The 27,427-nt window shown below is 37.3% G+C and overlaps 3 protein-coding genes across 7 annotated transcripts; 2 read left to right on the plus strand and 1 right to left on the minus strand.

The window, feature by feature from the left end:
• Positions 1–345: 345 nt before the first annotated feature.
• Positions 346–3,998, plus strand: LOC109859140 (protein LSM12 homolog). 2 transcript variants are annotated; one of them, XM_020437092.1, is made up of 5 exons: positions 346–434; positions 547–616; positions 726–980; positions 1,918–2,294; positions 2,374–3,998. In XM_020437092.1, the coding sequence occupies exons 3-5, from the start codon at positions 839–841 to the stop codon at positions 2,458–2,460; spliced, it is 606 nt and encodes a 201-aa protein (XP_020292681.1). In that variant the 5' UTR covers positions 346–434; positions 547–616; positions 726–838; the 3' UTR covers positions 2,461–3,998. The 2 variants fall into 2 exon arrangements, with proteins under 2 accessions (XP_020292681.1, XP_020292682.1); XM_020437093.1 differs by lacking the exons at positions 346–434; positions 547–616 and having other exon boundaries at positions 624–980.
• On the minus strand, positions 2,601–13,065 carry LOC109859139 (NACHT and WD repeat domain-containing protein 2). Of its 2 annotated transcripts, XM_020437091.1 has the most exons (25): positions 12,906–13,065; positions 12,650–12,738; positions 12,218–12,334; positions 11,822–12,025; positions 11,582–11,726; positions 11,280–11,505; positions 11,000–11,198; positions 10,700–10,942; positions 10,434–10,631; positions 10,223–10,362; positions 9,539–10,141; positions 9,182–9,460; positions 8,846–9,065; positions 8,549–8,761; positions 8,252–8,453; positions 8,038–8,161; positions 7,602–7,955; positions 7,293–7,511; positions 7,069–7,215; positions 6,791–6,996; positions 6,517–6,716; positions 6,261–6,430; positions 6,015–6,173; positions 5,730–5,919; positions 2,601–4,315 (listed from the first exon to the last, which is right to left on the minus strand). In XM_020437091.1, the coding sequence occupies exons 1-25, from the start codon at positions 13,006–13,008 to the stop codon at positions 4,166–4,168; spliced, it is 5,100 nt and encodes a 1,699-aa protein (XP_020292680.1). In that variant the 5' UTR covers positions 13,009–13,065; the 3' UTR covers positions 2,601–4,165. The 2 variants fall into 2 exon arrangements, with proteins under 2 accessions (XP_020292680.1, XP_020292679.1); XM_020437090.1 differs by having other exon boundaries at positions 8,038–8,453.
• Positions 5,127–26,556, plus strand: LOC109859138 (transformation/transcription domain-associated protein). 3 transcript variants are annotated; one of them, XM_020437086.1, is made up of 13 exons: positions 5,127–5,328; positions 12,229–12,364; positions 13,707–13,891; positions 14,035–14,334; positions 14,436–14,630; positions 14,779–22,575; positions 22,740–24,089; positions 24,180–24,345; positions 24,453–24,684; positions 24,765–24,858; positions 24,985–25,533; positions 25,665–25,878; positions 25,989–26,556. In XM_020437086.1, exons 3-13 carry the CDS (start codon positions 13,766–13,768, stop codon positions 26,333–26,335), a joined length of 11,370 nt encoding a protein of 3,789 aa, XP_020292675.1. In that variant the 5' UTR covers positions 5,127–5,328; positions 12,229–12,364; positions 13,707–13,765; the 3' UTR covers positions 26,336–26,556. The 3 variants fall into 3 exon arrangements, with proteins under 3 accessions (XP_020292675.1, XP_020292676.1, XP_020292678.1); XM_020437087.1 differs by having other exon boundaries at positions 12,283–12,364; XM_020437089.1 differs by lacking the exon at positions 12,229–12,364.
• Positions 26,557–27,427: the final 871 nt, after the last annotated feature.

The following is a 27,427-nucleotide window of genomic DNA, read 5'->3' on the forward strand; positions in this document are numbered from 1 at the left end:
AGCTTTTGTAAATGCTCATATACGATGCTATTTGATGTTTTTATATAGTATTTGTGCGATGTCGCGTGTACGTGACCCTGATTGGTTAATTCGTCAATTAATGGGCTTGATGACAAAATTAACGTTGTTTTGTTTTTATAGTTTTTAACTATAATACAGAAAAAACCGCATTAACATTAAGATATTCATAATCAATATGATAAAATATCAAGTTCGCAAAAAGCGATTTGTTTTCGAAATATAGTAAAAGAATCATCAAATTTGTAAATATCGCGGTTGTAGCTTCGTGCATTTATCACATGAGGTCGTCAAGATCAATTTGGAGTTTGCCTCTTCCTCTTATCAGTTGGTTGGTTTGTTGTATTGTGGCCTTTGCTTATGGCCAAATTATCTACTCTGAGGCGTCCTCAGCATTTTCCTGTCGGCCTGCATAGGTATGTTGGGTCGTTGAAAATCAGTTTGTCACGCTTGTCGACTTTTAGTTCAAATGATACAATATATTCAGTAAGGGATCTGTTTCGATTTGTTTAATCCTTTTTCCCAAAGAATTTCATTGAAAAGTGCGTGCAAACGAAGAATCTGAATATATCTCAAGAAGGACGGCCATTTCTTTTCGGTAACACATTATTAGTTCTTTTTTTTTTTTTTATATATTATTACTGTTCACTTACTGTAAAAGTAACCTATACTATCTTCTACTTTGCCGCAATTTGTACTTTGCTAAGAGGGCGTTAGTACACGCTGGACACCGTTCGGGCTGAAAAAAGTGTGAGGTTAGGTTCACAGATCAGCGACCGTAGAAAAGAATGGTGCATAGCGCTGTGTAGACAAGTCGTGTATGAGAGTGTGGCAGTCAAAAATGGCTGCCTCGAACGACTGGTTTACTATCGGGAGTACAGTGCTATGTAAAACTTGCCACGAGCAGGAAATCGAAGGCGAGGTACTAGCCTTCGACCCACAGACCAAGATGCTGATACTAAGTATCCTTTTTTTATGAAAACAATACTGATTGACGACGGGCCAGTCTCGCGCGCGTTCACTTGCTATGTGAGTCCCGCTGTGTACGAGCTGCAGTGTAAATAACGGCGTTGACTTCGCGACGATTCTCCCGGCGACACGTGTCGACTTGACGTTTTTTTTCGTGTCGGGATACCGCAGGAATTCCTTCGCAAAGTATCCCGCTTTTCTTACCTCGTGAGTCACGTTAACAGTCGAAACTCAGTTTTGTCAGGTTAGTTTTCATTTTTCATTATCAATCGGTGTGAGATGATTGTTCACTTCTTCGTGCATTTGTTTTGTTGCTTACACTTGCATATTTTAATTATACTGTGTTTATTGTTGTACTCGATTCTGCTCATTTTTATTCAGTTTTGAAGAAATGTAACAATACTTTTTTTTGGTGTAATAATTTTGTCAATTTTTGTATTATTACATATAATAACATACATTTGTAAGTAATACAAATAAATATCTTTATTTGTATGATATAAAATTAATTACTGTTGCATCATACAGAAATTGTGTTACATTTTGAGTTAAATGTTGATAAAGTTGTTCTGCAGTATCAGTGGAGCATTCACAAACTTGTTACAATAAAAACTATTCTTAACATTAATAGCACAAAACTGAGTTTTGATTATAATATAATAAGATCTTAAAAATATAATATAAATAAAATCTTAAAAATTTGGATAAAAGAAAACAAGCTAATATCTGAGGTATCTACTTTAATCTTACAAAAAGTTTTTTTACAGATAAAAATTTTTTAAATTTCTTATCTGTTTTATCATGAATCAACTATCAATGATGTACAGATCCAAATTTCTAAGGTTGGAGAATTGATATTTATTACATAAAATATATAGACTTAAAAAATAAATGATACAAATATATTCCTTAATATATATAATAACTTAGAATGCCCATCATCCAGTGGTAGACCGTCTCTAAATGACGTTCATATAGTAAATTTATCACTCGTATCCAATGTGCAAGTGATACGAGAAGTTAGTTCAACTACCAACGAACCACTACAAAGCCTTAACTTGCATAGGCTTAACACTAGAATTCGTAATCAGATTGAAGAGAAGAAGAGACTGGTAAAGGCTCTGCAGGCCGGAGTATCTCCAGAAGGACAAAAGCTGTTTATTGCTATTTCAAAAACTATTCAAGATATTACGTGGAATGGAGCTAATATTGTTGTATTTGATAATGTCACTATTATACCACCTTACAAAGTGGACAATGTACATGGAAACACAGAGTCTGGCGCATATAGACATGTAAAAAAAGTGGTATGTAAATACAGAAAGCACACACTTGAATCTGACGAATAATTAGATAATAAATATTTTTTTTCCATATTATTTATAGGTTGAAAAACATATTAAAGATACGGCACAACAGCAACAACAGCAGCAGCAACAACAACAAACACAAAAAGGCAGCGAATTGCAATAAGAACTCAAAAAAAAATGGCACTACACCATCGAAATCGTGAAGATATTTTCAAGACAGTTCCAATGTTTGACAAAACGAGAAGAGAATTAACAAGAACTTGACTACTAGATAATCGACATCTTCGAACGAACTCTGGTTTGTTTTGAATAAGCGAAGACAAATGAAAGTGCAAACAGAAATTTCACAACTTCTTTAATTTCGAAATATTATTAGCCTTGTATGTGCAGTCATTTTAAATACAGCAAGACGGTACAATTCATGATTATCAACCACTAGCCTAAACAAAAGCGAATGGATTAACTGATTTAACTAGTTAACCGCATATTTGTTATATACCACAGATGCACACAGTATGCATCGATATGAAATACGCTGTAATAATTTGATTCAAATATGTTTATCAATCGAGTTGTCGATCATCGCGCGATATGCGGTTAAGAGTTAATTGAAATTGAATTCTCTTTTGAACGCAACCTCTTGCGTTTATAGAACGTGGTATTATTTGAGCCCGTATGAAACGGTTCAAGTTGTTTTGCATATAGCATTGGAATCCAAAGATAACGCGAATATCGCGAGATTAAGATGAGACGCACGGTTGTCAACATTTTGAGTATTTTATTGATGGCGGCGTAAGTTTAGTTTCAACGATGTAACTTTTTTCTAATAAATTATGTTGAAGAAGATTGTTCTATACAGTTACATCCCATCATTGCCGAATAGAAACTAACATCGTAAATCGCAATTATTTATTTATCGCAATTATGTTTATACTTACGATTAATATAAACATAGCGTGAAATATATAAGATATAACAAAATTATTTGGAAATAAATATCTTATAAGTTTTTGCTTCAAGATAAGAAAAACTTATAAACGATTAATTTTCCAATATTGAAGAATTAGAATAACTACAATTGTCGACAACCGTGTCTCTTGTAATTTCGCAAAATCAAAACACGTACGATTTAAATCAAAGCTGGAATTCTGTTGCAATTTTCGACCGATTTTTAACAGCTTGTTTTTGAGCTATCTGAAACAAAAAAACGTATGAGATTTCAGTTTTAGACGTTCTGATAACTCGATAAAATGCAAAGAGACAGTTCTCAAAAATCATCTAAAAGTTGCAACTAAATTTCCCAGATTTAATTTAAATTATTGCGGAGTTCCTATGTTCATTTTAAAGTTTATTTTTGATTCACGAATGTTCCCGTATTATTTTTCGTAAAACTTTACACAGCCAATCTTTCGGAAATTAATCAGTAGAAGAATATCAAAACCGTAACGTTCATTACATTGCACACACAACACGGGACGGTTTCGACACGGATTTTTTTTTTTTTTTTTCTTTTTTTTGTACAGACCGAATCGATGAGTATATTACCTTGAATTTCCACTTGTACAAGATTAATCTCGCATCCGCGAGATAATATTTTCCTTATCGAATTCGTCTCGTGTTCTTTTACCATTCGAATAAAAGAACAAAAAAAGACGAAAGAAATTATAAAAAGACACAAATAAATGTAATATACATTCTGTAGTTGTGATTTCTCCTTGCTGCCTGTGTGCTTTACTTGTTTCTTTTAATAAGTGACTAATTAATATCGTAACAATATCAGTTTCCACGTTTTCGTAGCTCGGTACTCTAAATACAAGCTACTAAAATGCCACTATAACAATTTTATACGATGTACTAATCAGCGCGAGTTATTCCATGTTCTCGTCCGCTTCTTTGATTGTTTCCGAGATGCCACCTGTCGATTTGACGCTCGTTGACAAATCGTGAGTTACACGAGCGATTCGAGCAGCAGCTTTAAACTTTATCGCAGCCCGATGCTTCTCGGTTTTTTTCTTCCACTGAAAAAAATATGTTAGTGTGTAAAAATGCAGTTAATGTTTTTTTTTTGTTTTTTGCATCAGGGGTGTGTTTGCTTACGCGCTTTTAAACGTCAGTCTTTGTTAATCTTTAAATGTCACATGTCCACTTAGTGACTCGAGTCGACTTTTACTCACTCTCTATAAGTTTGCGCGAATAAATGCTTTTTCTTTGCCATAAGGAGCTATTGACGTTTACTAATTTAAGTCAACACAAGTCGCAATAAATGAAAAACAGCCACTTTAACTCAAGTCAACACAAGTTCCAGTAAATGAAAAATATTTAGAACAAAGATAGACGCTCAAAACAAACGCATTCTCCAGAAATGTCATAAATCGCGCTCGATTGGTCGACTGATTGAATTCACCAATGCAATTTGTCAATTTCGCTGAAACTACACCGGGTTCAAAGAGAGGAGAGAATCTTACTGCGCATAGGGGAAGAAAAGCGGGCAAAGTGAGGATAGCGTTGTGCACGGGATTGGCGGGATACTCGCTGACAACCAATGACTGGAAAGTGGAGGAGTTTTCTAGTAGTGGAGATATGCGGAATAGACAAGTTTTTTGTCCATTTCTCTCTTTGAATCTAGTGTAGACTCCATAGTCACAATCGAATCTTTATAAACTTTACACTGAGCGATTATATTACACACACATTTGTATTTATAATCTTTAAATAATGAGTAAGTACATCTGATAGATTATTAATGTTTCTCATTATGTATTATTATTAATGTTTCTCATTATGTATTATTATTAATGTTTCTCATTATGTATTATTATTAATGTTTCTCATTTTTTTTTACTCATCTACAAATGTGTATATGAACTTGAGAGCAAAAAGGTGTACAAAAAGTGTAAAGGTATCGGCACACCACTCCTAATAATAATAATATTATGTCTAACCTCTACAACCTTGCCGCGTGTAAATAAACTTTGTTTTGTGTACATACGACAAAAAAGAAATATACACGAAGAGATCGACGAGAACACAGGTACGTTTTTCGCACTTTTTAATAATTCTAACTTTTCCGGCTGTTACAAATACGTATACAAAGTAATTGTTGGAGAAAGTGTTCTCACTCGGGGCAAACTAACCTTTGTAATTGCGCACAATTACAAAACGCGCATAAGACTTGAAAAGTAATTTATGATGAAATAATATGCATGAGAAAGAGATAATGCATTTATCTCTGAAAGTTTTGCAAAAATTCTTTATCTCAAACTGTTGTAACATTGATTCAGAGAGTTGATTGTTGATTTGCAAAGTAATTCACTGGTACACAACGTAATGATATTTAAACGAGAATATATAACGTATATATTGTGAAATTGGAGATAAAAGTAACGAGAGACAATCGGTCGATTATTTTCTTTAATTATATCTTTCGCTCACCTGTTCATCGCGAGATGGCACATTTGCGAGATATTCTCTCATCTCAGGTTTGTTAGGATCAGCTATTGCTAACACTGACACACAACCATCCACTGTTCCTAAGACAATGCTCTTACCGTCATAAGTACTGTCAATAGCACTCAGCTCAGCTTGTACTCTGTAATTTGCTATCATTTCACAATCTGAGGATCTGTGAAATAAATTACACTCACAGATGTATACAATATTTATTTTCAATCAAATTGGTTAATGTATTTATTAATTGCAACGTATGTATATTTTTACCTGAAAACTCTGATAGTTTTTCGACCGCTGTGATAGTATAACACGTACTCGTCTGTACGATTAAACATTGATATAACAGTAAATACACCTTCCGCGACTTTGGGTATGTATGTTTTCACGGTTGTACCTTTCTTTAATTCTATGAGCTCAAGGCCTCCTCTGAAATATAGGAAAAGCAAAAACATATTACGTTTCACGAATACGAAAATAAACAAAGATATGTTTCATACACTTGTATGTATATACCTGCTGGGAGCGTATAAAGTATATTTGCCATCCTTGCTAATATTCCCACTCCATTTTGGAATTGTGCGTATAATTTTCTTCTTGTTGATGTCAAGAATCGTTCCTTTATCAGAACCGATAATTCCAATCCATTGTGGTTTGTTAGACATCGGAGTGATGCATATAATATCCTAACATAAACTTATGTGACTAATGTTCTCTTTAGATTTAATTAGTAGTTCCGTTTTTTTTTTTGATCTCTCAAGAAAGTAATTACCTTAAATCCAGGCACCTTAATAGGTATTTTACTAATCAGTGCTCCTGTTTTTGCACTGTAAATTATAACGCAATCTCTGTTGCCCTTATCAGCTGCTGGCACCGCCAGGAAAGCGTCGTCTGATGTTATCACAACTTGGCGGAAAGGTGTACCGGTGTTGCTTCTCACAGGATACTCCAAAGAGAATATTGTTCTGCCATCTAAAGAGCAAAAGATGTTTGTTCAAGTATTTTTTAAAAAGATAGTTGCATAAAATTATCGAGGATTTTCCTACCAGGAATACTCCTCATAATGAGAATTGCGGTAGTTCGCACGTTTTCCACACCGACAGGATTATTTGGTCTTGAAACGGTTATGAATTTTGTCGAGTTCTCTACAAGCGTTAACTGCTTAACGTTCGATTGCTCTTCTTTGAACAACACCTGTTCCGTGATCCTGTTCCACACGAGAACATTTCCCGATTCCGTTGACACGATATATCTGAAATAAAAAATGTGCTTTTCTCGCTTTTCTCTTTGTTACTTCATCATTATCGGACGAAAATTTATTTACTTGCTGTCATGTGTAATGCAAGCGTGTGTAACAATCGCTCCTAACGGACTGTCAGCTAGCTTCGATATCAATTTGCCCGTTTGCAAGTCCCAAATGCCCACGCAGTCCCTGGTGACGGTAACGGCCAAGTTGCCTTTCTCAGCTAAACTGTTTTCAACAATTCGCGCAGTTGAAATAAATTTGTATTTTTTCATGGTTGATATTTTAAAAGAAATAGGTAGTACCTTATCATGTCTATCTGCAACTCATGTCTATCGATAACATGCACTTGTTCGAAGATATTGTTGATGTTCCACACTTTAACGCTTCTGTCGATACTCGACGTTACAACGCTATTCCAATTTCCAACCGTTAGCGCCTCCAATTGAATAATCCTCGCGAAATGCGCGTCCAATACTTTTACCAACTCCGACGTCTCCAGCGACCAAACGTACAGATTTTTTCTACGCAGGACAATTTAAGTTTATATTGTTTTTGTCTATTCATATTCTTTTGTGTTTGCGAAAAGAAATATTAATTTTTACAACACCCACCTTACACCGGCGACAGCGTAATTCTTGGTACCACTGACCATAATCGAATTGGAGCACATCATTCGCGTGCTGATGTTCCTCACTCCGTTCGGCAGCATCAATACATGCGCGTTGCTCTTGCTCTCTAAAAACCACACGATAAATCCATTTCCGGTGGTCGCTAATAGCATTTCCTCTTCTCTATCCAGTTTCAGCTGCAACAGATATTCCACATCGTCGTTGTACGCCCTCGGCATATCGAAGGCCTTTTCCCAGTAGGACGAGACTTCGTCGCATTTGTACTTCGTGACTCTATAATCGTTCTCGTTCGTGCACGCGTACAAAGTAGTTTTGTCTTTGCTCATAACCATGACGCTGAAACAATTTTTTTCTACTGTTACTCTGTCATCTCGAAATGTAATCATCTTCTGAATACAAATCTCATCTTCTTTTTCACCTGTGAAACTGAAACGAATCCAGTGATATTTTCTTTCTGTAAGTGTGCAAAAGCATACGCGTGTCGTCGATGCTTCCTGACCAGAACACGATCCAATAATGATCCAAGTTCGTATACCCTACATCTGTGTACAAAAAACGCAGTTTTGAATACGCAATGTATAATAGAAATGTAAAAGATTGAATGGTTTTTTTTTCTTTTTTTTTTTTTTTACACAGAATCGGCCATTTATTAGAATCTTCCGGGTTACTATGAGTGTCGAGTAGGTTTCCTCGCAGATCGAATCTGCACCATCCCAGTTTTCCATAAATGAAGGCGTATTGATTCATCAAATACACGCCGCACACCGCGTCTTCGTTTGGTAAAGGATTGTCGATCACAACAAATTCGCTCGTCAAAGTGTTTAAAACGACAGTCTACGACAAGTCATACATTATGAAACTTTCTTCAATTGTGGGAACAAGATAGCTTTTTGACGTTGTAGAGAAAAATGAGAGAAAAGAGCTTGTACCTGATAATTGGTCGTGAAAGCTGCGGCGTATCTGTTATCGGGACTCAGGACCAATTGTTGCATTATACCTTCTACACCGGGATTCACATCCTTTGTCATATCGCTGGTGCTCAGATCCCAGGTGATGAATTTATTGGAAATCGACACTACGTAGCGGTAGTCCGATGTCAAGCAAAAACCAAATACCGCAAACTGATGACCTTCCAGCGAATACTGAAAAGCAGTTTTTTTTTTTTATTTTTTTATTTTAGAAAACTACAAAATATGTAATTAGAATATGCAGAATAATTAAGTTACTTTCAACGGTCCGCCGGGTGTGTGCAGACAGTGATAAAGAGGAAGTAAAGCGCAGTGCTTGACCCCGTCGTGATCGCACGCTCGTAGCAACATTCTCACATTGACGTTCCCGCCGATTTCCGGTAACAATCGACCGATCAGCTGGGGCGCGAGCATGTCCGAATGATTTCCCAGAATCGCGCCACCTAATCTCAGAGCATCAGCGACCAACATGAGTTCTCTGTGAAACGATCATTCTGGATTTAATAATCATAATATTAATAGTCATAAAAAATTTGAACAAAGAAAATTGAAATATTCTTTGAATGTCTGTGTTTGTTTGTATTGATGGCTTACCTTACCAAACTCTGGTCTTCGATGAAGTTACACGCGTCTTCAAAGTCGGAGAGCACTGCTTGCAAAGGACAAGAGCTCAGTTTCGCGTGCAGCCACTCGTAGTTAAACAGAACGTTTTCGAAGAGATCCTTAAATCGCCGTGCTCTTACCAAGTGAAATGGTAATTCGCCGAACTTTCGTAAGTTGTATCTCGAGATGGTTCCTTCTTTCGAATAAAATGCCAGGGGTTGCTCCGGCACTTTTCTGTCCGCTACGCCTTCCTTGTCTGTTAAATTGAACCTAGACAAATGTATGATAAAATTTATTTATTTTTTCTTTATATCTTTTCAATATTATAGTTACAATTTATTTATTTACCGATGTCTCTGTATTTCAGTGTATTTGAAGGGTTTCGGTTTACCGCCACCCCAAATTCCCAAATAATAATCCGCGATCATCGAGTGAAAGTACATCGCCATGTTCATGTTCTTGAAGTATCGTTCTCTGGCCGTATCTCTGAATTGCCTGTGATACCAGTTCATAACGCTCACACCGTCCGCCTCTCTCTCGCTCAGATAATTAGGCAGATCGTTTCTTATTCTGGTCCACAACAGTGGCGGAATGCGTCTGACCGGTGGTAAATGGTACTGATAAACGTCATCGAGAACTTTGTCGTCCAAGGAGATCAGATCTTCGAGTTCGGATTCCGACAGTCCCGACTTGGCGGCCGTGATATAGGCCAGCGCGTGAAACACCAGAATCTTGCCGTGCTGCTTCTCGATCCTCTCGAACAGCATCATAATGCTGTCCATCACCGTGCTGGCGAGATGCGTGTCCGCCGGCTTCGTGTAGCTACGCCACCTGCAGATCTCCGCGAACACGAGCTTCACGAAGATCGGCAGTGAGCATTTCGAGATCGCGTTTGCCACCAGACGCCATTGATAGTTATTCAGATCTCTTCTGGCTGTTTTCATCCACATCCTTCGAAAATTGTTTCTCGATTAATTTGTTTTTTTCGAGTCAGTTTGTTTTTGTCATAGCGATATCGTAAAATTGTCTCACCTTATCACGTCCATGGCTAGATCTTCGCCCAAGGCGGTTACCTCGATGAAGCTTTCTTCGGTATCTATCATTCTGCGCAATAACTGATAATCTCGCGAGATCAGTGGATTTGATTCTTCCGCTGCGCATGATAAAATCATCTGTAACACGCGCGTTGTGTATTTTTTTTTTATTTATTAGAATTCTCGATATCACCGAATTCAATATCTACCTTGCAGTTCGATGGAAGTCTCGTGGGTAACCATGACAATTTGTTACCCTGTACACCTGTGAGTTGATCGACACTGTCTAGAAACAATAGAATAGGCTGTTCCGCGTTGGCTAAGGTCAACAGGTATTTGAAATAAGCTGTGAGCGGCACCAGATCGTCAGGAATCTCCTCAAACGACAATCCGTAATTGTACGAAATCTGGAAAACGGGAGTTTCGTTTCATACGAAGCAAAACAAAAAGAAAGAACTACAAACGGAACACTCACTTGTTGACAGATTGAGATCAGTGTGGGAGTGAGCGCACTGCTGTCGGGGGTGGTACCGAGAAATCGAATTATGCTGACCGGTTTTTTGCCGGTGAGCCAGGTGCTGCTCGTCAAACCCGCGCTCTTCGCTAACAGAGATGTCTTGCCGCATCCACCTTCCCCGTACAGCACCAACGGCTTGTCGCTGTTGCCCAGCATGTAATTCTTTATTTTCTCCAAAGTGTCCTCGCGTCCATAGAATACCTGAGAGAAAAAACTTCTTTCGTACCAATTCACTGAACTCTTGATAGTGACGCTCACCTTCACAGAATTATTGCAAGCGTGCAGATGTTGCAAAATCTCAGTTATTATCTGTCCCTGTGCGGAACTGTCCTCTTTTCTCATAGCGCGATCCACGAGTTTCACTATGTTCCGATAAAAGTGAGTGATGAAATGCTGAAGATACTCGCCATGAGTTTCGGGATCCAAACCTTCTCGCCCGATCCATTCCACCGTGTACCTAAGCGATATTTTCTACGTGTTTTACGTGGATTCTAAAAATTGTCTTTTTATTTTTCATAAAAATAAAAAAACAAAATACCTCTGCAAATTCGTGCTTTCGATTTTATTCGGTAATCTTTCGTCTCTGAGGTCAGCCAGTAATTTCGATGCCTCGTTGTCCAAACTTCTGTTAGCTATATCCAGAAACAAACTAGCTTTCCTCAGATTTTGCAGATTAATATTGTTGATGTATCGCACGTACGCCAAACAGTGATTTTTTGTATTTTTTACGTTCAACACTCCGTTGATCACTTCTCGCTCGGTCACTGTTTAAAAATGTGATCAAAACTAAATGTCCTCATTCTGATTGCATAATTGATGAAACTTTCTTTTTTGACATACCGGACATAAAATAATTGTGCATTGTATCCTTGTCGAACTTTCCGGTGTTAAACAAAGATTGCGCGCCTTTTCTAAACAATTTTTGCATCTTGCACATGGTGTCCCACCAGATTGCTTGATCTTCTTGCTGTAGCTTAGGTATTCTCTTAAATACGCGCGAATAAAACAATATAAGCGATGAAATAGATAATTGTGTAATAATAGTTTGCTGAAATATATCACTAAATATTAATTGATTACTTTATTGTTGAAGTTTTTAAGAATAGACGAAATCGGTTGTAGTATACTTGTAGGCGGTACAGCATTGCTATCCTTTTTATACCATCTATCCAGAAGACTGACATCCATTCCTTGACTTTCTAATTCGGTTCTTAACATCTCTAGTTCCGAACTGAGAACGTAAGTCGGTATGGGCCGATATCCATATTTTTGTCCAAGAAATACCTGCGTATGTGTCGCAAGAATATACGTTATATAATTTTTTGTTATACAGCCGTTTCTTTTAAAGTAGTTTAAATCGTTTTTACTTTTCAAAAGAGAGATATCAATTGTTACTTCTGTTTTTCATATTACATCTTCACATTTAAATTAAAGTACAGAGATTTGCAACAAACAATTTACAGTTTAATTACTTACAACAAAATTAGGTCCCATAGACAGCCTCTGACAGTTTTCTATTTCTCTCATACACAACTCCGTAGTCATGTGATCGTCGGTGGCTTCATCGCGTACGCCCCATCTCATGTCAACCACCTGTGGGAAGGAAAATCAATCGGTTTTTATGTAAGTCAAATTTTAATTTTTACTAATAATAAGTGTGATTTATTTCAAGTGATAAGAAAAAAAAAGAGCAAAAAAAATATACATAGGTATGACCTAAATGCATATGTCGAGTTTAATTTTATCAAGAAGAATCAAAAGAGTTGAATCACGTATGTTACCGGTGCCTGGCACCACAAAAATCAATTTCGGAACATATAACTGATGTTTCGCATTATGTATACGTTAGTTTGCCGAATGATTAGTGTGCCGCATTACTGTCTTTCTCATATATGTGTCAAGACTCACCTGGAATTCTAAACCATGTTTTTCTCTGCAATAATCCTTGAGTTTGGGATAACACTGAGCCATCAAAGTATTTCTCTCCATTGTTGTGTCTAAAATGTAACTATTGTTACTTCATATCGCAATGCTTTTCACTTTTTTTTCTATTTTCTTCTTATGTTTCTTATGAGTTTATATTGTCAAAGTTTTATTATTATTATTATTTTATTTTTTTTTTAACTTTAACTACGCGTACTATGTGTACGTTAACTACGCATACCAGTGAAGGTTGAACTTGTAAAGATTCGCACGATTTTCGAGCTGACGGCTGGTAAGGACTTCAGCGATCCCGAAAAGATCGAATCGATTGTCGTTTCATCCATTTTAGCGCACTTCGATTTCTCTGGTTAAAATGTTAGCTCGATTGAGAGATCGCATCTGTAGTCGCTCTCGTCGCTCACAGCAGTGTTAGTAAACTGAAATCGGCAATGCAGTTACCAGGTCTTATGTATCTACGATGGGAATATAGTGTTTAGACCTATGTATATCGACCTCGTAGCGTTTCTCTTCGAATGTTTCATTTTTACATCCCTTTGTTATTCGCTATTGTCCTTTTTCGCGTTATATTGTTACATCAGATTGTATAAAAGTAGTCCTTTTTTGTTAAAATACAACTGTATACACACAACATAGTGTAAATTAAATTTTTGTCACATTAACTAAGTCAAGTGGTTGCTAAGGCTTGTTTACACAGTACAAAAAGAACTATTGATTTTAAAACATATGTTTATATTCATTTGGATAGATCATATTTGTAGCGAATATATGCGTTATGCTAAGTGTGTTAAGACGAGCTATTTAATATCTATATAAAACTTTAATTATAATAATATGTAACCAATATGTAGCTTCTATAAGTGTGTGTATGCACGCACATGCACTTTACTGTAATAAAAATAAAAAAACGAACTTTTTATTAATTTAGATTATTTGGTAAACTTATATTGTGTAGTTTTAATTTTTAAATATTCTTGAACATTTCTGCATGTTACTGTACGTATTTAATTTTTTTTGTGTACAGATCTAACGGACTATTTACAATATTAATTACGGAATTTTCAAACAATCATAACTATCAAAATGGCGCTAGATCAACAGTTGGGACAAATAAGCACTTATCTATCGTACGTGACTATGCTGGCCGATGTGACAGTGAAGGATGAACTGAAACTGAAAGTAGCTCAAGAATTGTCGGAAAATTTTGAGGTACAAATTATAACAAGAATTTTGCGCACTTGTCAAAATATATTTATTATATTTAGCGCAAAATATTTCTTTTTAAATTGTTTTATCGAGAAAAGACAAATGTCCAATTCAATTAATTAATTAAAACTAATGTCTCTGTACAGGCCATTATGTGTTCGCAACAATCTTCGCAATTTTTTGACCATATGATAAAGATTTTTTTGAAGATATTACAAGAGGGAGAGCCGCATTTTATATCGGAATACAATATTCAACAAGTTAGAAAATTGATCTTAGAAATGATACACAGATTACCGCACACCGAGCAATTGCGCCAGTATGTCAGGCCAATTCTGGATCTTATGTCCAAACTACTAGAAAAAGATAACGAAGAAAATGTATTAGTATGTTTGCGCATTATTATCGAATTTCATAAGCAATTTAAACCGACATTTAATCCAGAAGTAAGTAATATGTTATCTTTTTTTATAATATTAATTTATGTCTGTATTACAGTATTTCTAAAATTACTATTAATTTTAATATATTTTTTCTTTTTCAATAGATACAATATTTTCTTCAATTTGTCAAACTAGTATATAGCAAGTTACCAAAAAATCTGTCAAAAATATTCGAACCGCGTCCTCCTTTACGAGTGAAAGATTTATCAGAACTCAACATAGAGGCTCTCTTGAAGGAGACATTCACGATTACGGCAATACAAAGTGAGAAAAAAGCACCGGATAATACTTTCTTGACAGTAAGTATACTTTTTTTTGTTTATTTAATAACAAACTAAGTAGTATAAACAGTACTGTGTCATTGAAAATAAACAAAAATGTTAATATTCCAAGTATAGATCTGTATAAAACAAACAGAATGAATAACGTATATTATTTTATTTTCAGTATAACTTAATTCCAAAAGCAGTGCTGTCTCTCAAAGTACTTCAAGAGCTACCATTAATTGTGGTACTTATGAATCAACTGTACAAGGAGAATGTACATCAGGATGTGTCGGATTTCATTCCGATCGTGATAACGACCATATCATTACAACCGAGTCCAGAGCATCGAGCGTCTCCTAGATTCAACAAAGAAGTCTTTGTTGATTTTATGGGTGCGCAAGTCAGAACATTATCGTTTCTTGCGTACGTTATTAGACCTCATCAAAAATTGATATCCCAAAACAGCACAATGTTGGTTGAAGGTCTCATAGGTTTGTTTACTTTATGTCCCATGGAAGTGGCACACTTGCGGAAAGAGTTGGTAGTTGCATCTCGCCACATATTAGCTACAGAGCTACGAAATAAGTTTATTCCGCACATGGAAGTGTTTTTCAATGAGGATATTTTCATTGGGCACGGATGGACCGCTCACGAAACGCTTCGACCTTTGGCTTACTCCACTCTTGCCGATCTGGTTCATCACGTGAGATTACAGTTACCGCTAAACGATGTATCAAAAGCGGTACATTTGTACGGCAAAAATGTGCTCGATCAAACTTTACCCACTGCCGTACAAATGGTGTCTTGCAAGTTGCTGATGAATTTAGTGGACACAGTGAGACAAAAATCTGATTCAGATAACAATCAGAAACGTGAATTATTAATGCGTATATTGTTGGTGTTCGTACTGAAATTTAAAACTATTGCTAAAATTTATATTCCAATCTTACGAAGTAAGACAAAACAATTGAAATTGGCTACAGTAGACGCAGAAGATACTAAGCCTTGTACAGAACTGAATGAAGAAAAGGAACCACCAAAGTCTAAGTTTGGATTTCCGATAACGCAAGCCATGAGTTATAATGTAGCAGAATATAGAAATCTTGTAAAAAGTTTGGTGCATGGTGCTAAAGCTATAACGTCTAATTGTATCAACAGCAGAACGAGCGAAGTAACGCAATCGAATCAGCTCCAGCCGAAGGAAACTCTGATTTATATACAATTTGTCAAATGGGCACTACCGGCTCTGGATATTTACACAATCGGTCCAGCTGCTATTGGCACTCCCATGCAGCCAATTAGACCGATGCAATCTCAGCCAATACGAACGCGAGAGGAAAAGGAAGTGCTCGAACTTTTTGGCAACGTTTTTACTCAAATGAGCCCTCAAACGTTTCACGAGATATTTTCCGTTACCATAGATTATATGGTTGAAAGAATTTTTAAAAATTGCGCTTTGCAAATTATCGGAAGTGCCTTTTTATCTAGTCCTACAATTTCATCGACCTTCGCTACGATTTTAGTAGAATATCTCTTAGAACGAATGAGCGACATGGGCTCGAATATAGAACGGAGTAACTTGTATCTCAGATTGTTTAAACTTGTATTCGGCAGCGTATCGCTCTTTCCGGCAGAAAATGAGCACATGCTACGACCACATTTAAATCAAATTGTTAATCGCGCTATGGATCTCGCCATGACCGCAAAAGAGCCATACAATTATTTCCTACTTTTACGTGCATTATTTCGTTCAATAGGCGGTGGATCTCATGATTTACTTTACCAAGAATTCTTACCTCTGCTTCCCAATATGTTAGAAGGACTGAACAGATTACAATCTGGCTTGCACAGACAACATATGAAAGATCTTTTTGTCGAATTATGTTTAACTGTACCAGTACGTCTCAGTTCTCTTTTACCGTATCTTCCGATGTTGATGGATCCTCTAGTTTCTGCTCTTAACGGAAGCAGTAACTTAGTAAGTCAAGGTCTTCGAACTCTCGAGTTATGTGTTGATAACTTGCAACCTGATTTTTTATATGAGCACATACAACCTGTTCGTGCCGCTTTGATGCAAGCTCTCTGGAGAACACTACATGGTCCGCAAGAACAAGCTGTTGTGGCATTCCGTGTTCTCGGCAAATTCGGAGGTGGAAATCGTCGGATGATGATTGAACCCCAAAAATTGGAATACAACGATCGCGAGACCAATTCGCCGAACGTGATAGTTCATTTTCAAGGACCTTCTCAGCCGATCGATTTCCCAGTGGAGAAAATAATTGAGGCCGCGTTTAACGCATTGAAGTCTAGTACAACAGACGTGTTCTACCGCAAACAATGCTGGGAAATCATATATTGCTACTTGACAGCGTCTTTAATGCTGAATGATTCCATTTACTTGTGGTATAAATTATTCAGTCATCCCAGCTTTAAAGAAGATGAAATACCGCATCAACAGGGTTCTCACTATAAGTGTCCTGACACTGTGGCACGTAACGTGCAGTTGACTGCATTAACCGGTATGTTCGTCGCCACCGAGATCAAAGAATTGAAATCGACAGTATTAAACACCGTTGCTGCTGTCGTGAGACATTACACGATGATCGCTATTGCACTACAGTGCGGTCTATTTCACTGGAAGGAACGAGAAATTCAAATGCAAGGACAAGATCCGTTTGTGCTGATTGATGCCCTCGCTCTCATAATGAGTCATGACGAAAGAGAACTTTACAGAACAGGATATCTAGCGCTTATGCTGATATTAGAAACGGCGACAAGTATTCTAGGCTCGAAAGAACGGGCTTGTCAATTGCCTTTCATGGAATATTTGGCAGAAAGAATGTGTTCGTTATGCTATGAACGAGCCTGGTACGCCAAAATGGGTGGTTGTATAGCAATCAAGTTTCTTTATGAGCGAATGGCCACAAAGTGGGTTCTCAATCATTTATTCACTTTTCTGAAAGCTCTTTTATTTGTTATGATGGATTTGACCGACGAGGTGTCCAATGGTTGTATCGATCTTGCTAAAGAATATTTAGACAAGATGTTACGGATTTGCGTCAATCTTAATATTCAGGAAAGCAGCACAGATATAATAGAGGCGCATAGTAAGAGCTTAAATGAAGTCACTCGCGAACTAGTGAAACAGGTAACATCGCCACATACAATTGTGAGAGAGCAAGCAATGGCGTCGTTACGTCTTTTAGCTGAATTACAAAATAAATCAGTGACGGAAGTGATGGAACCGCACAGGGATATTTTGGCAGACGTGATTCCACCCAAGAATCTTTTAAAGCATCTACCTGCTAACGCACAAATCGGCTTAATGGATGGCAACACATTCTGCACCACCTTAAATCCACGTCTCTTCACTGTCGATATACTGGAACACAAGACATTTTGTGAAGAATTGATAAGCCTGTGCGAATTGGATGAGACTAGTATCAGTAAATTAGCATGCTATAAATCAGTATCAAATTTAATGCCTTTGCGAAAATCATCACTACGAGCGCTCGCTGCCTGCCACTACGTTGTGGGATGGCAAGAGAAGATATTTACTGTTTTATACGAAGCTCTGGAGAAATCTAATGCCGAGTTGCAAGAAACAGCTTTTGAATGCATGAAAATGTTTATTGCCGGTTTTCAGATCGATATGGAATCGGTTCACACAATGATGCGACCTATGCTACTTACGCTAGGTGATCACAGGAATCTTAGCTTAAACTATGTCAGAAGATTATCGTATTTGACGCAATTGTTTCCGAGCACTTTTAGTGTTACCCTGTGCGAGCAGCTTCTACAACATTTGAAGAAGCTCTTTGAGATTTTGATTCAATCACACAAAAGCATCTTAAAATCGGGCGAGACGGAGCAAAAGATTACCACTATTATCGGGATATATCACGAGATTCCAGCAGCGACTCCAAAATTCATCGATTCACTTTGTAGACACGTGCTGCAAACTGAAAAATCATTGTCAGTTGAAATATCCAGTCCGTTCAAGATTCCACTAATGAAATTTCTTTTACGTTATCCGACGGAAACACTTAATTTGTTTTTGCGTGACAACAATATCAAAGATCAGCAATGGAGCAAGTATTTAGAATTTTTGATCAGACACAAAGACGGAAAACCGTTCCGTGACAGTTTACATAATAGCACGACACGACTCATGATGCTGCTCACGCATTCGCAGATGAATTCTAACTTAACTCACGCGGAAAAAAGCGAAATGCAATATCGAGCGATCAAGATTATCAGTATACTCATTAGATTTGACGAACAATGGTTGTCTACGCAAAGTCAACTAGTGAACGCGTTGAAACAGATCTGGTGCAACGATGAGTATCAAGCTTTACATAAAAAGGTCGAGAGCGTCGATTACTGTCATTGGAAAGAGCCGAAACACATCGTCAAGATCTTATTGCATTATTTTCGTCACCAACCGAACGAGATCGATCTATTATTTCAATTGTTACGAGCCACCTGTGACCGATTTGTGCCTGATTTTCAATTTCTCAGAGATTTCTTGGAGAATACAGTAGCGCAAGAATATACAGTCGAATGGAAACGAAATGCTTTCTTCCGCTTCGTGGAACATTTTCCTTCAAATAACATGTCGCAAGAGCTGAAAGCTAATATTTTACAGCTAATTATCATTCCGTGTTTTGCAGTGAGTTTTGAGAGAGGTGAAGGCACGAAGTTGGTCGGGGGTCCTCCCATGCCTTATGTAGACGATCCAGAGAACGTTGTGTCTGTGTTTATTAATAAAGTTATCGATCCGGATAATCCATTTAAATCTGAAGATTGCGTGCGTATTTCTCTGTTACAATTCTCCTGTCTCATAGTGGAACAAGCGTCGCAACATATTCACGATGTGACTAATAATAAACAAGGAAGCAAACTACGTCGCCTAATGACATTTGCTTGGCCTTGTCTTTTGGGCAAAAACTGTGTAGATCCAACTACCAGATATCATGGTCATCTTCTTCTTAGTCACATAATTGCTAAGTTTGCTATTCACAAAAAAATTGTCTTACAAGTTTTTCATAGTTTATTAAAGGCGCATGCTGTTGATGCGCGTAATGTAGTACGACAAGCATTAGAAATATTGACACCGGCTATGCCAATACGAATGGAAGATGGTAACACTATGCTCATTCACTGGACAAAAAAGATTATTGTTGAAGAAGGTTATTCCATGCAGCAATTGGTGCATATCTTGCAGTTGGTTGTGAGACATTACAAAGTCTATTACCCAGTTAGGCACCACTTGGTCCAACACATAGTAAATTCTATTCAACGTATAGGATTCAACCCTACCGCTTCTATGGAGCACAAGCGCCTAGCAGTAGAATTAGCTGAAGTCATTGTCAAATGGGAATTGTATAGGATTAAGGAGGAAGCTGAAGCCGCAGAATCCAATGTGACCAGAGTAATAGGACAGGGTGGCTTAAAACGACCAATTGCCGAGGATCCATCCGGTAAACGTTTTAGTTCTCAGTCGACATCGTCCAACAATACTCCCGTGCCTCTTGTTTTACCTAAAACAGAATCGGGATCGACAAAACCTATCAAGAGAGCTCACGCGGATTCTGTTTTAAATTTTCTTGTACGTTTAGCGTGTCAAGTAAATGATGTGGCATCAATTCATGGAAATCCAAGCGAACAATTATCTAGACGTTGTTTATGTTTGTTAAAAATGGCTTTAAAGCCTGATGTATGGGCCGTGGAACAATGTGATCTCAAATTAGCCTGGCTCGATAAAGTTCTTGCTAGCGTGGATAGCGATCAACCAAATTACGGTAATATCTGTACAGTGTTAGAAATACTAACATTTTTATTAAGTGTCATGAAACGCGATCAAATACTTGTCAGCTTCAAATCATTGCAATGTGGAATAGGTGCCTGTATTGCCAGCACCAATACAAGAGTAATACGACTAGTGCATGCTTTGCTTTCAAGATTGATGACTATCTTTCCATCTGAACCAACACCATCAAATGCGACTTCTAAACCTGAAGAACTTGAAACATTGTATTTGACTATAAACAGATTTATAGCTGATGGATTGACCACATATGAAAAGACTACTACAGCCACACCTAGTTCGCTGTTCGGCACGTTAATGACATTAAAAGCGGCCTGCACAAACAATCCAAATTACATAGACAGATTGATAACTCCATTTATGAGAGTATTGCACAGAATGACCAAGGAACATCTTCACTGTGGACAAACTGAATCTAATGCCGTGACAAGCGACATGCTCGTTACCAGCTTAGATCTGGTGAAGAATCGTGTGGCAGTAATGGGCGTAGATATGCGCAAATCATTTATAGGCACGATTCTAATTAGTTTAATTGAAAAGACACAAGATGCCAAAGTAATGAAAGCTATTACGAGAATACTGGAGGAATGGATGAAGAATAAATCTACGATTGCGATCAATCAAGCACCCAGTTTACGCGAGAAATCTATTTTGCTAAGTCGAATGGCAGCATTTGTCGAGAAACGCTTCCCAGACGATCACGAATTAAACAAGCAATTTTTGGAACTTGTCAACTACGTTTATCGCGACGAAAGTCTAAAATTGTCTGAATTATCTAACAAGTTGGAATCAGCATTTTTGGCTGGATTACGTTGCGTTCAGCCGCAAGTAAGGGCAAAGTTTTTTGAAGTGTTTGATGAATCGATAAGAAGACGTTTGCAAGATCGCATTCTGTACATTCTCTGCAGTCAGAACTGGGATAATATAGGACCCTATTACTGGATCAAGCAGTGTATCGAGTTATTGTTAGCTACTGCCAATCCGGCCACTCAGATACGAATAACTAATCAGGATATATTGTTACCTAGCCTCACGTCGATTATAAACGGCGGTATGGTAAAAGACCATAAGGAACAAATGCTCTTTATGTGTCAACTTAGTTCATCTAATGAGGAACAGGACTACGAAATAATTGAAATAATTGAAGATAATACGAAGGAATTGATCGATGTAGAGGCTTGGATGTCCAACCTAGCAGACTGTACAAATGTAAATGTCACTACCACTGGTACTGAGGAAATCACTGCAAACCCAAGTCTGATGCAAATAATTAAGAAACAAGGACGTTTCATAGAAGACGCGAAGAAGGTGAAAACGGAACAGTTGCTGCTCGCAACTGCTCAGTTATGTCACCTGGATACGAAGCTGGCGGAACGCGTTTGGCTAGATATGTTCCCGCGTATGTGGAGTATTCTGGACGAATCTGATCTTAGATTTCTCATGCAGGAAGTGCCACCATTTGTTGCCAGTGGTGTGCACATTAATCAAAAAGACTGTCATCCGAGCGCACTCGGTACTTTCTTGGAGGCACTAGCTCATTGCGATCCACCGGTGGCTATAGCGCCACCCGTGTTGAAGTATCTGGGCAAGTCGCATAATGTATGGCACCGAATAACGTTACTTTTAGAGCAGATGGCATTTGAGAGCGATACAAATTCTGCCGCGAAAAGTAGACTCGAGTGGTTCGACGATGAAGATGTCGAAGGTTCTAGCCGCTCCTGCGAGGTAATGGACATGCTGTCGGAAATGTACTCGATGCTCTACGAGGAAGATATGTGGTCGGGTCTGTGGCAAAAAAGACCCGCTTATTATAAAGAGACTTTACACGCAATCGCGTTGGAGCAGCAAGGATTCTTCGAACAAGCCCAAGGTGCGTACGATGTGTGCATGACTAAGTTCAAACAGGATTTCTTGACAAACCCAGCGCCTTACGAAATGAGTACGGAGTGTCTTCTTTGGGAACGTCATCGAGAACGTACCACGAAGGAACTGAATCAGTGGGAGATTGTATTGGAATTGGGGACTAATAAGAAATACTATGATCCTTTCCTCGTCTTAGAAAGCGCATGGCGTGTTCCTAATTGGCCGTTGATGAAAGACATTCTCACTCAGGTGGAACACAATTGTCCAAAGGAAATGACTTGGAAGGTAAATAATAAAATTTTTGTTTCTTTTGTTATTTTTTTACTTTTAATAATATTGATTGCTTTTGTCTTTTTTTATTTAGAAATTATATATTTTAACATTTTACAAGAAATACATTCTATTAATTAATAATTCTTGTATTATTCTGTGTGTGTGTGTGTGTGTAGATCAATTTGTATCGCGGATTCTTGGCTTTGTGCAACAGTGAGGATCAACATTTAAGTGCAGTAGAACGCTATGTCGAATATGCATCTAATCATTGTATGCGCGAATGGCGACGACTCCCATACATTGTTAGTCATGTTCATCTACCGTTGCTGCAAGCAGCTCAACAGATAATGGAACTTCAGGAAGCAATGCAGATTCATCAAGGCTTGCTGCACGGTAGAAGCACATCTCTACATGATATGAAAGCAATTGTAAAGACCTGGCGTAATCGCTTACCTGTAATTGCGGATGATTTGAGTCACTGGTCGGATATCTTTACCTGGCGACAACATCATTACAGTTTTATTACCAATCATTTTAATGCTCAGCAGGATCAATCGTCCAATCAAGCGTTGCTCGGTGTGCACGCATCGATGCAATCCAATATTCACTTCGGCAAGATCGCTAGAAAGCATAATCTGATTGGTGTATGCTTAGATTCTCTCTCTAAGATCTACTCGATACCAAATCTACCAACATCAGATTGCTTCCAAAACATGCGACAACAAATAAAGTGTTACTTGCAGTTAGCCGCGATGGGTGGTGGACAAAGTGAGTTACAGGAAGGTCTTGAGATGCTTGAAACAACAAACACGAGTTACTTCACGTCTCCAATGATTGGAGAATTTTACGCTTGGAAAGGCTTAGTTCAATCTCTACTAGGTCGTTCGGACGATGCCAATAAGAGTTTCTCTACCGCGACTCAGATTCACGACACGCTGAGAGCATGGGCTTACTGGGGCGATTACTTGGAAAATATTTTTATACGTGATGCACGTCAAATCAGCTATGGCATAAACGCCCTGGTATGCTATTTACATGCTTGTCGTCATCAAGACGAATCAAAGACCAGAAAATATATAGCCAAAATTCTTTGGTTGCTTACGTATGATGACGACAAAGGGTCACTGATGAAGACTCTCGATAAGTTCGCGGTGGGTATACCGCCGATTCAGTGGTTGCCTTGGGTACCGCAATTACTAATGTATCTAGTACGTCATGATGGTTTGACAATTTTAAACTTGCTGAGTCAAGTCGGTCGCACTTTCCCGCAAGCTGTATATTTTTCTATTCGCACTCTATATTTGACGTTGAAGATAGAAGAGAGATTTTCTTTCAATGAGAGTGCTGAAGTAGCTGTTGGTAAACCGCAAGAAAACATAGAGCCCTCAGGTGCTACAAATAGTGAAACTGGTGGACCTACTTTACATAGAGCTCCTGCGCCTATGTGGAGATGTTCGAAAATAATGCATATGCAAAGAGACATTCATCCTACTATTTTATCGAGTTTGGAAGGAATAGTCGATCAAGTTAGTACGATCGAGTACTTTTGTTTTGGTTCTTTACAACATTGCGCAACAAAGTATAATATGCAAGAATAATATAAATTTGTATTTTAGATGGTTTGGTTCCGTGAATCCTGGTTTGAAGAAGTCTTAAGACAACTGAGACAAGGACTCACGAAATGTTACGCATTGGCATTTGAGAATCGATGTTCCGTCAGTGAAGCTACAATAACTCCGCACACATTAAATTTTGTGAAAAAACTCGTCTCTACTTTTTTTGGTATTGGAATAGATAATTTGTGTTTAATTCTCTTATTAATAATGGAGAGTACAAAATTATGAAAAAAAAAAAGAACAATTCTTTAAGATGCATTTTGCAAATTGCAGAAAACATATTTTCGTCGCAAAATATGAGCACTTCATTTGGCTCGGCAGCATCTGAATCCTTGGCACGAAGAGCGCAAGCCATTGCGCAGGATCCTGTTTTTCTTAAAGTAAAGGGACAGTTTGCAAGTGACTTCGACTTTACTGTGCCAGGAGCTAGGCTGTTGCACAACTTGATCAACAAGTTAAAGAAGTGGATAAAGATTCTAGAAGAAAAGATTAAGGAATTACCAAAGTAATATTTGTTTTTTATTGTCTTGTGATACAATTCTATTAAAAACTAACTTGTAGACTAATTCGTCCATTATTTCACAGATCGTTCTTAATTGAAGAAAAATGTCGTTTCTTGAGCAATTTCAGTCTAAAAACTGCGGAAATCGAGCTGCCCGGTGAATTCCTAATACCTAGAGTAAGATATGCTAATATTTGTATTTGATATATTATTCTCTTTCAATATTTTTATTTCAGTATGTATCGATAAAAATATTTATTAATTTTTATATTTCATTAATGTCTTCTGAAATTTTTTTTTCAGCATTCACATTATTCCGTGAAAATAGCTAGATTTATGCCTCGTGTTGAAGTTGTCCAACTACACAACACATCCGCAAGACGATTACGTATTCGTGGTCATAACGGACGTTTATATCCTTATCTTGTAGTAAATGATGCCGGATTAGGAGATGCTAGACGTGAGGAACGGTTGTTACAAGTTCTACGAATGTTAAATCATTATTTGACAAAGAAAAAGGAAACATCACGTCGGTTCTTGCACTTTACCGTGCCACGATTAATTGCTGTTGCGCCCCAAACACGACTGGTGGAGGACAATCCGGCGGCAATTTCTCTTTTGGAAATTTACAAGAAGGGTTGCGCAAAGTTAGCAATGGAACACGACGCACCTATCACGCGGTATTATGAAAAATTGGCTGCCGTACAGGCACGAGGTGCACAAGCCAGTCACCAAGTGCTACGGGATATTCTAAAAGAAGTACAAACTACAATGGTAGCGAAAACTATGCTCAAGGATTGGGCAATAAAGACATTCCCTGGTGCCACAGATTATTGGACATTCAGAAAAATAGTGAGTACCTTAAGAACACCGTTAATTTATAGCATAGAAGTTACAATTTTGTTGTAAGAACTACAATTTTTAATTGATATTGTACTATGAATATAATAATAAATTATCATGACTATTTTTCTTATGTTTAGTTTACGTTACAACTGGCGCTAAGTTGTTTTGCCGAGTACGCACTTCATCTGACCCGACTCAATCCTGACATGATGTACGTGCATCAAGACTCCGGTTTGATCAACATTGCGTATTTCAAATTTGACATTGATGACACTTCTGGAGAATTGGACGCAAACAGACCGGTTCCTTTCCGTTTGACACCTAATATTCTCGAATTTGTTACAACTATAGGTTAGTGAATATGTACCTCTAAATACAAGTCTTCATCTTTTCATGTTATGTACTCGAGTACATTTTCAGTACATATAAAATATTCTTTACGTTTTTAATTTGTTTTGCAGGAGTTTACGGACCGTTGACTGCCAGCGTGATTGCTACAGCGCGTTGTCTGGTTACACCTTCGTTTCAGCTACACGCAATACTCCGCGCAGTTCTACGAGATGAAGTGATCACAAACGCGGATCACAAAAGGCAGGAAGACGCCGAGGGAACGTCGCAAACACCGAATGAACTGAAGGGTGAACTTTTAATAACGATGGTGACTCGTGCAGTAAATGCGATTATCACAAGACTAAACTCTTTGGCGAATTTTGATGGCATCGACAGCAAAGTCAGCACCTTAGTCGCTGCTGCCAATAGTCATGACAATCTTTGCAGAATGGATCCTTCGTGGCATCCCTGGCTGTAGAATCGAGTGCGTCTAATTTCAACAATTACGTTCAGTAAATTGAAAGAAAATTTGTTTTTTTTAAATTTTTTTTGCTTTTGCATTATATAATAATGTCATTTTTTTGTTTATTGAATTGTAAAACTGGGAAGTGATGAAGTGTGTATGATAGAAAAATATTGTATCTATTATCTATGTATAAAAGTATTGTGTATTAGAATTTATTTATGGAGAGAGAGGAAGAGAGAATACTATTGCACAATATGTACACACACATACACAATACTAACTAATTGATTTGTGTGTGTAATATAATAAAATAAAATTATATATAAAATATAAACTGCAAACTTTATTTTTTCGGGTGCATGTGATTGCATCCTTAAGCTTAAACATTAAGCACATCAACCAGACCAATCACAGTTTGGGATTCTCTTAAGTTACTTTCTATAAGCTGTGTTCAAGGGAATACCGATCTATGATTGGTTAATTTGTTCAATGCTTGAGTCTTACTACTTAAATTTTTTCGTGTGCTCTCGGCTTTACAACATGAAAATATAACATACCAACTAGAAAGCATTTGATCAGTCTATGATTATATTCAAAGTACTGTGAGTATTTTAAACTACTTTGTAATAATTAAGTCAGTAATAACCAGTTGTAAACTTTTTATTGTGAATTTTACAAAGTAATTAATTTACGTATTTATTGCGTTACATTTTTCGCACGCAAAGAAATTCAAAATAAAAGTTTTATAGTTTTGAGAAATTTCTAAACAATCTAGGCAATTTAATCACAAAGTTCGCAATTAAACAAGCATAAGTATGTAAGAATATATCTTAAATATGCAATTTTTTATAGTAAAAATTTGTATAGTAAAACTTTGTATAGTAAAAATTTTCCTAAATAAGCATTTATGAGCGTAAATTTGAAAGAATTTTTGTTAGTCAAACATTTGATTACAGAGAGTAATCTAGATTACAGGAACTACATCTAGATATATTTAAATTATCTAGATATTTTGATTTTACAATGGCGCGAACTTCAGCGCAAAAATTCTTGTAAAAATACGCTGATTTAACTGAGAAGTACAACTAAATGTTGATAAATTTT

The sequence above is a fragment of the Pseudomyrmex gracilis genome, unplaced genomic scaffold (assembly GCF_002006095.1).
Source record: "Pseudomyrmex gracilis isolate BER0280 unplaced genomic scaffold, ASM200609v1 scaffold_242, whole genome shotgun sequence".
Taxonomy (NCBI): Eukaryota; Metazoa; Arthropoda; class Insecta; order Hymenoptera; family Formicidae; genus Pseudomyrmex; species Pseudomyrmex gracilis.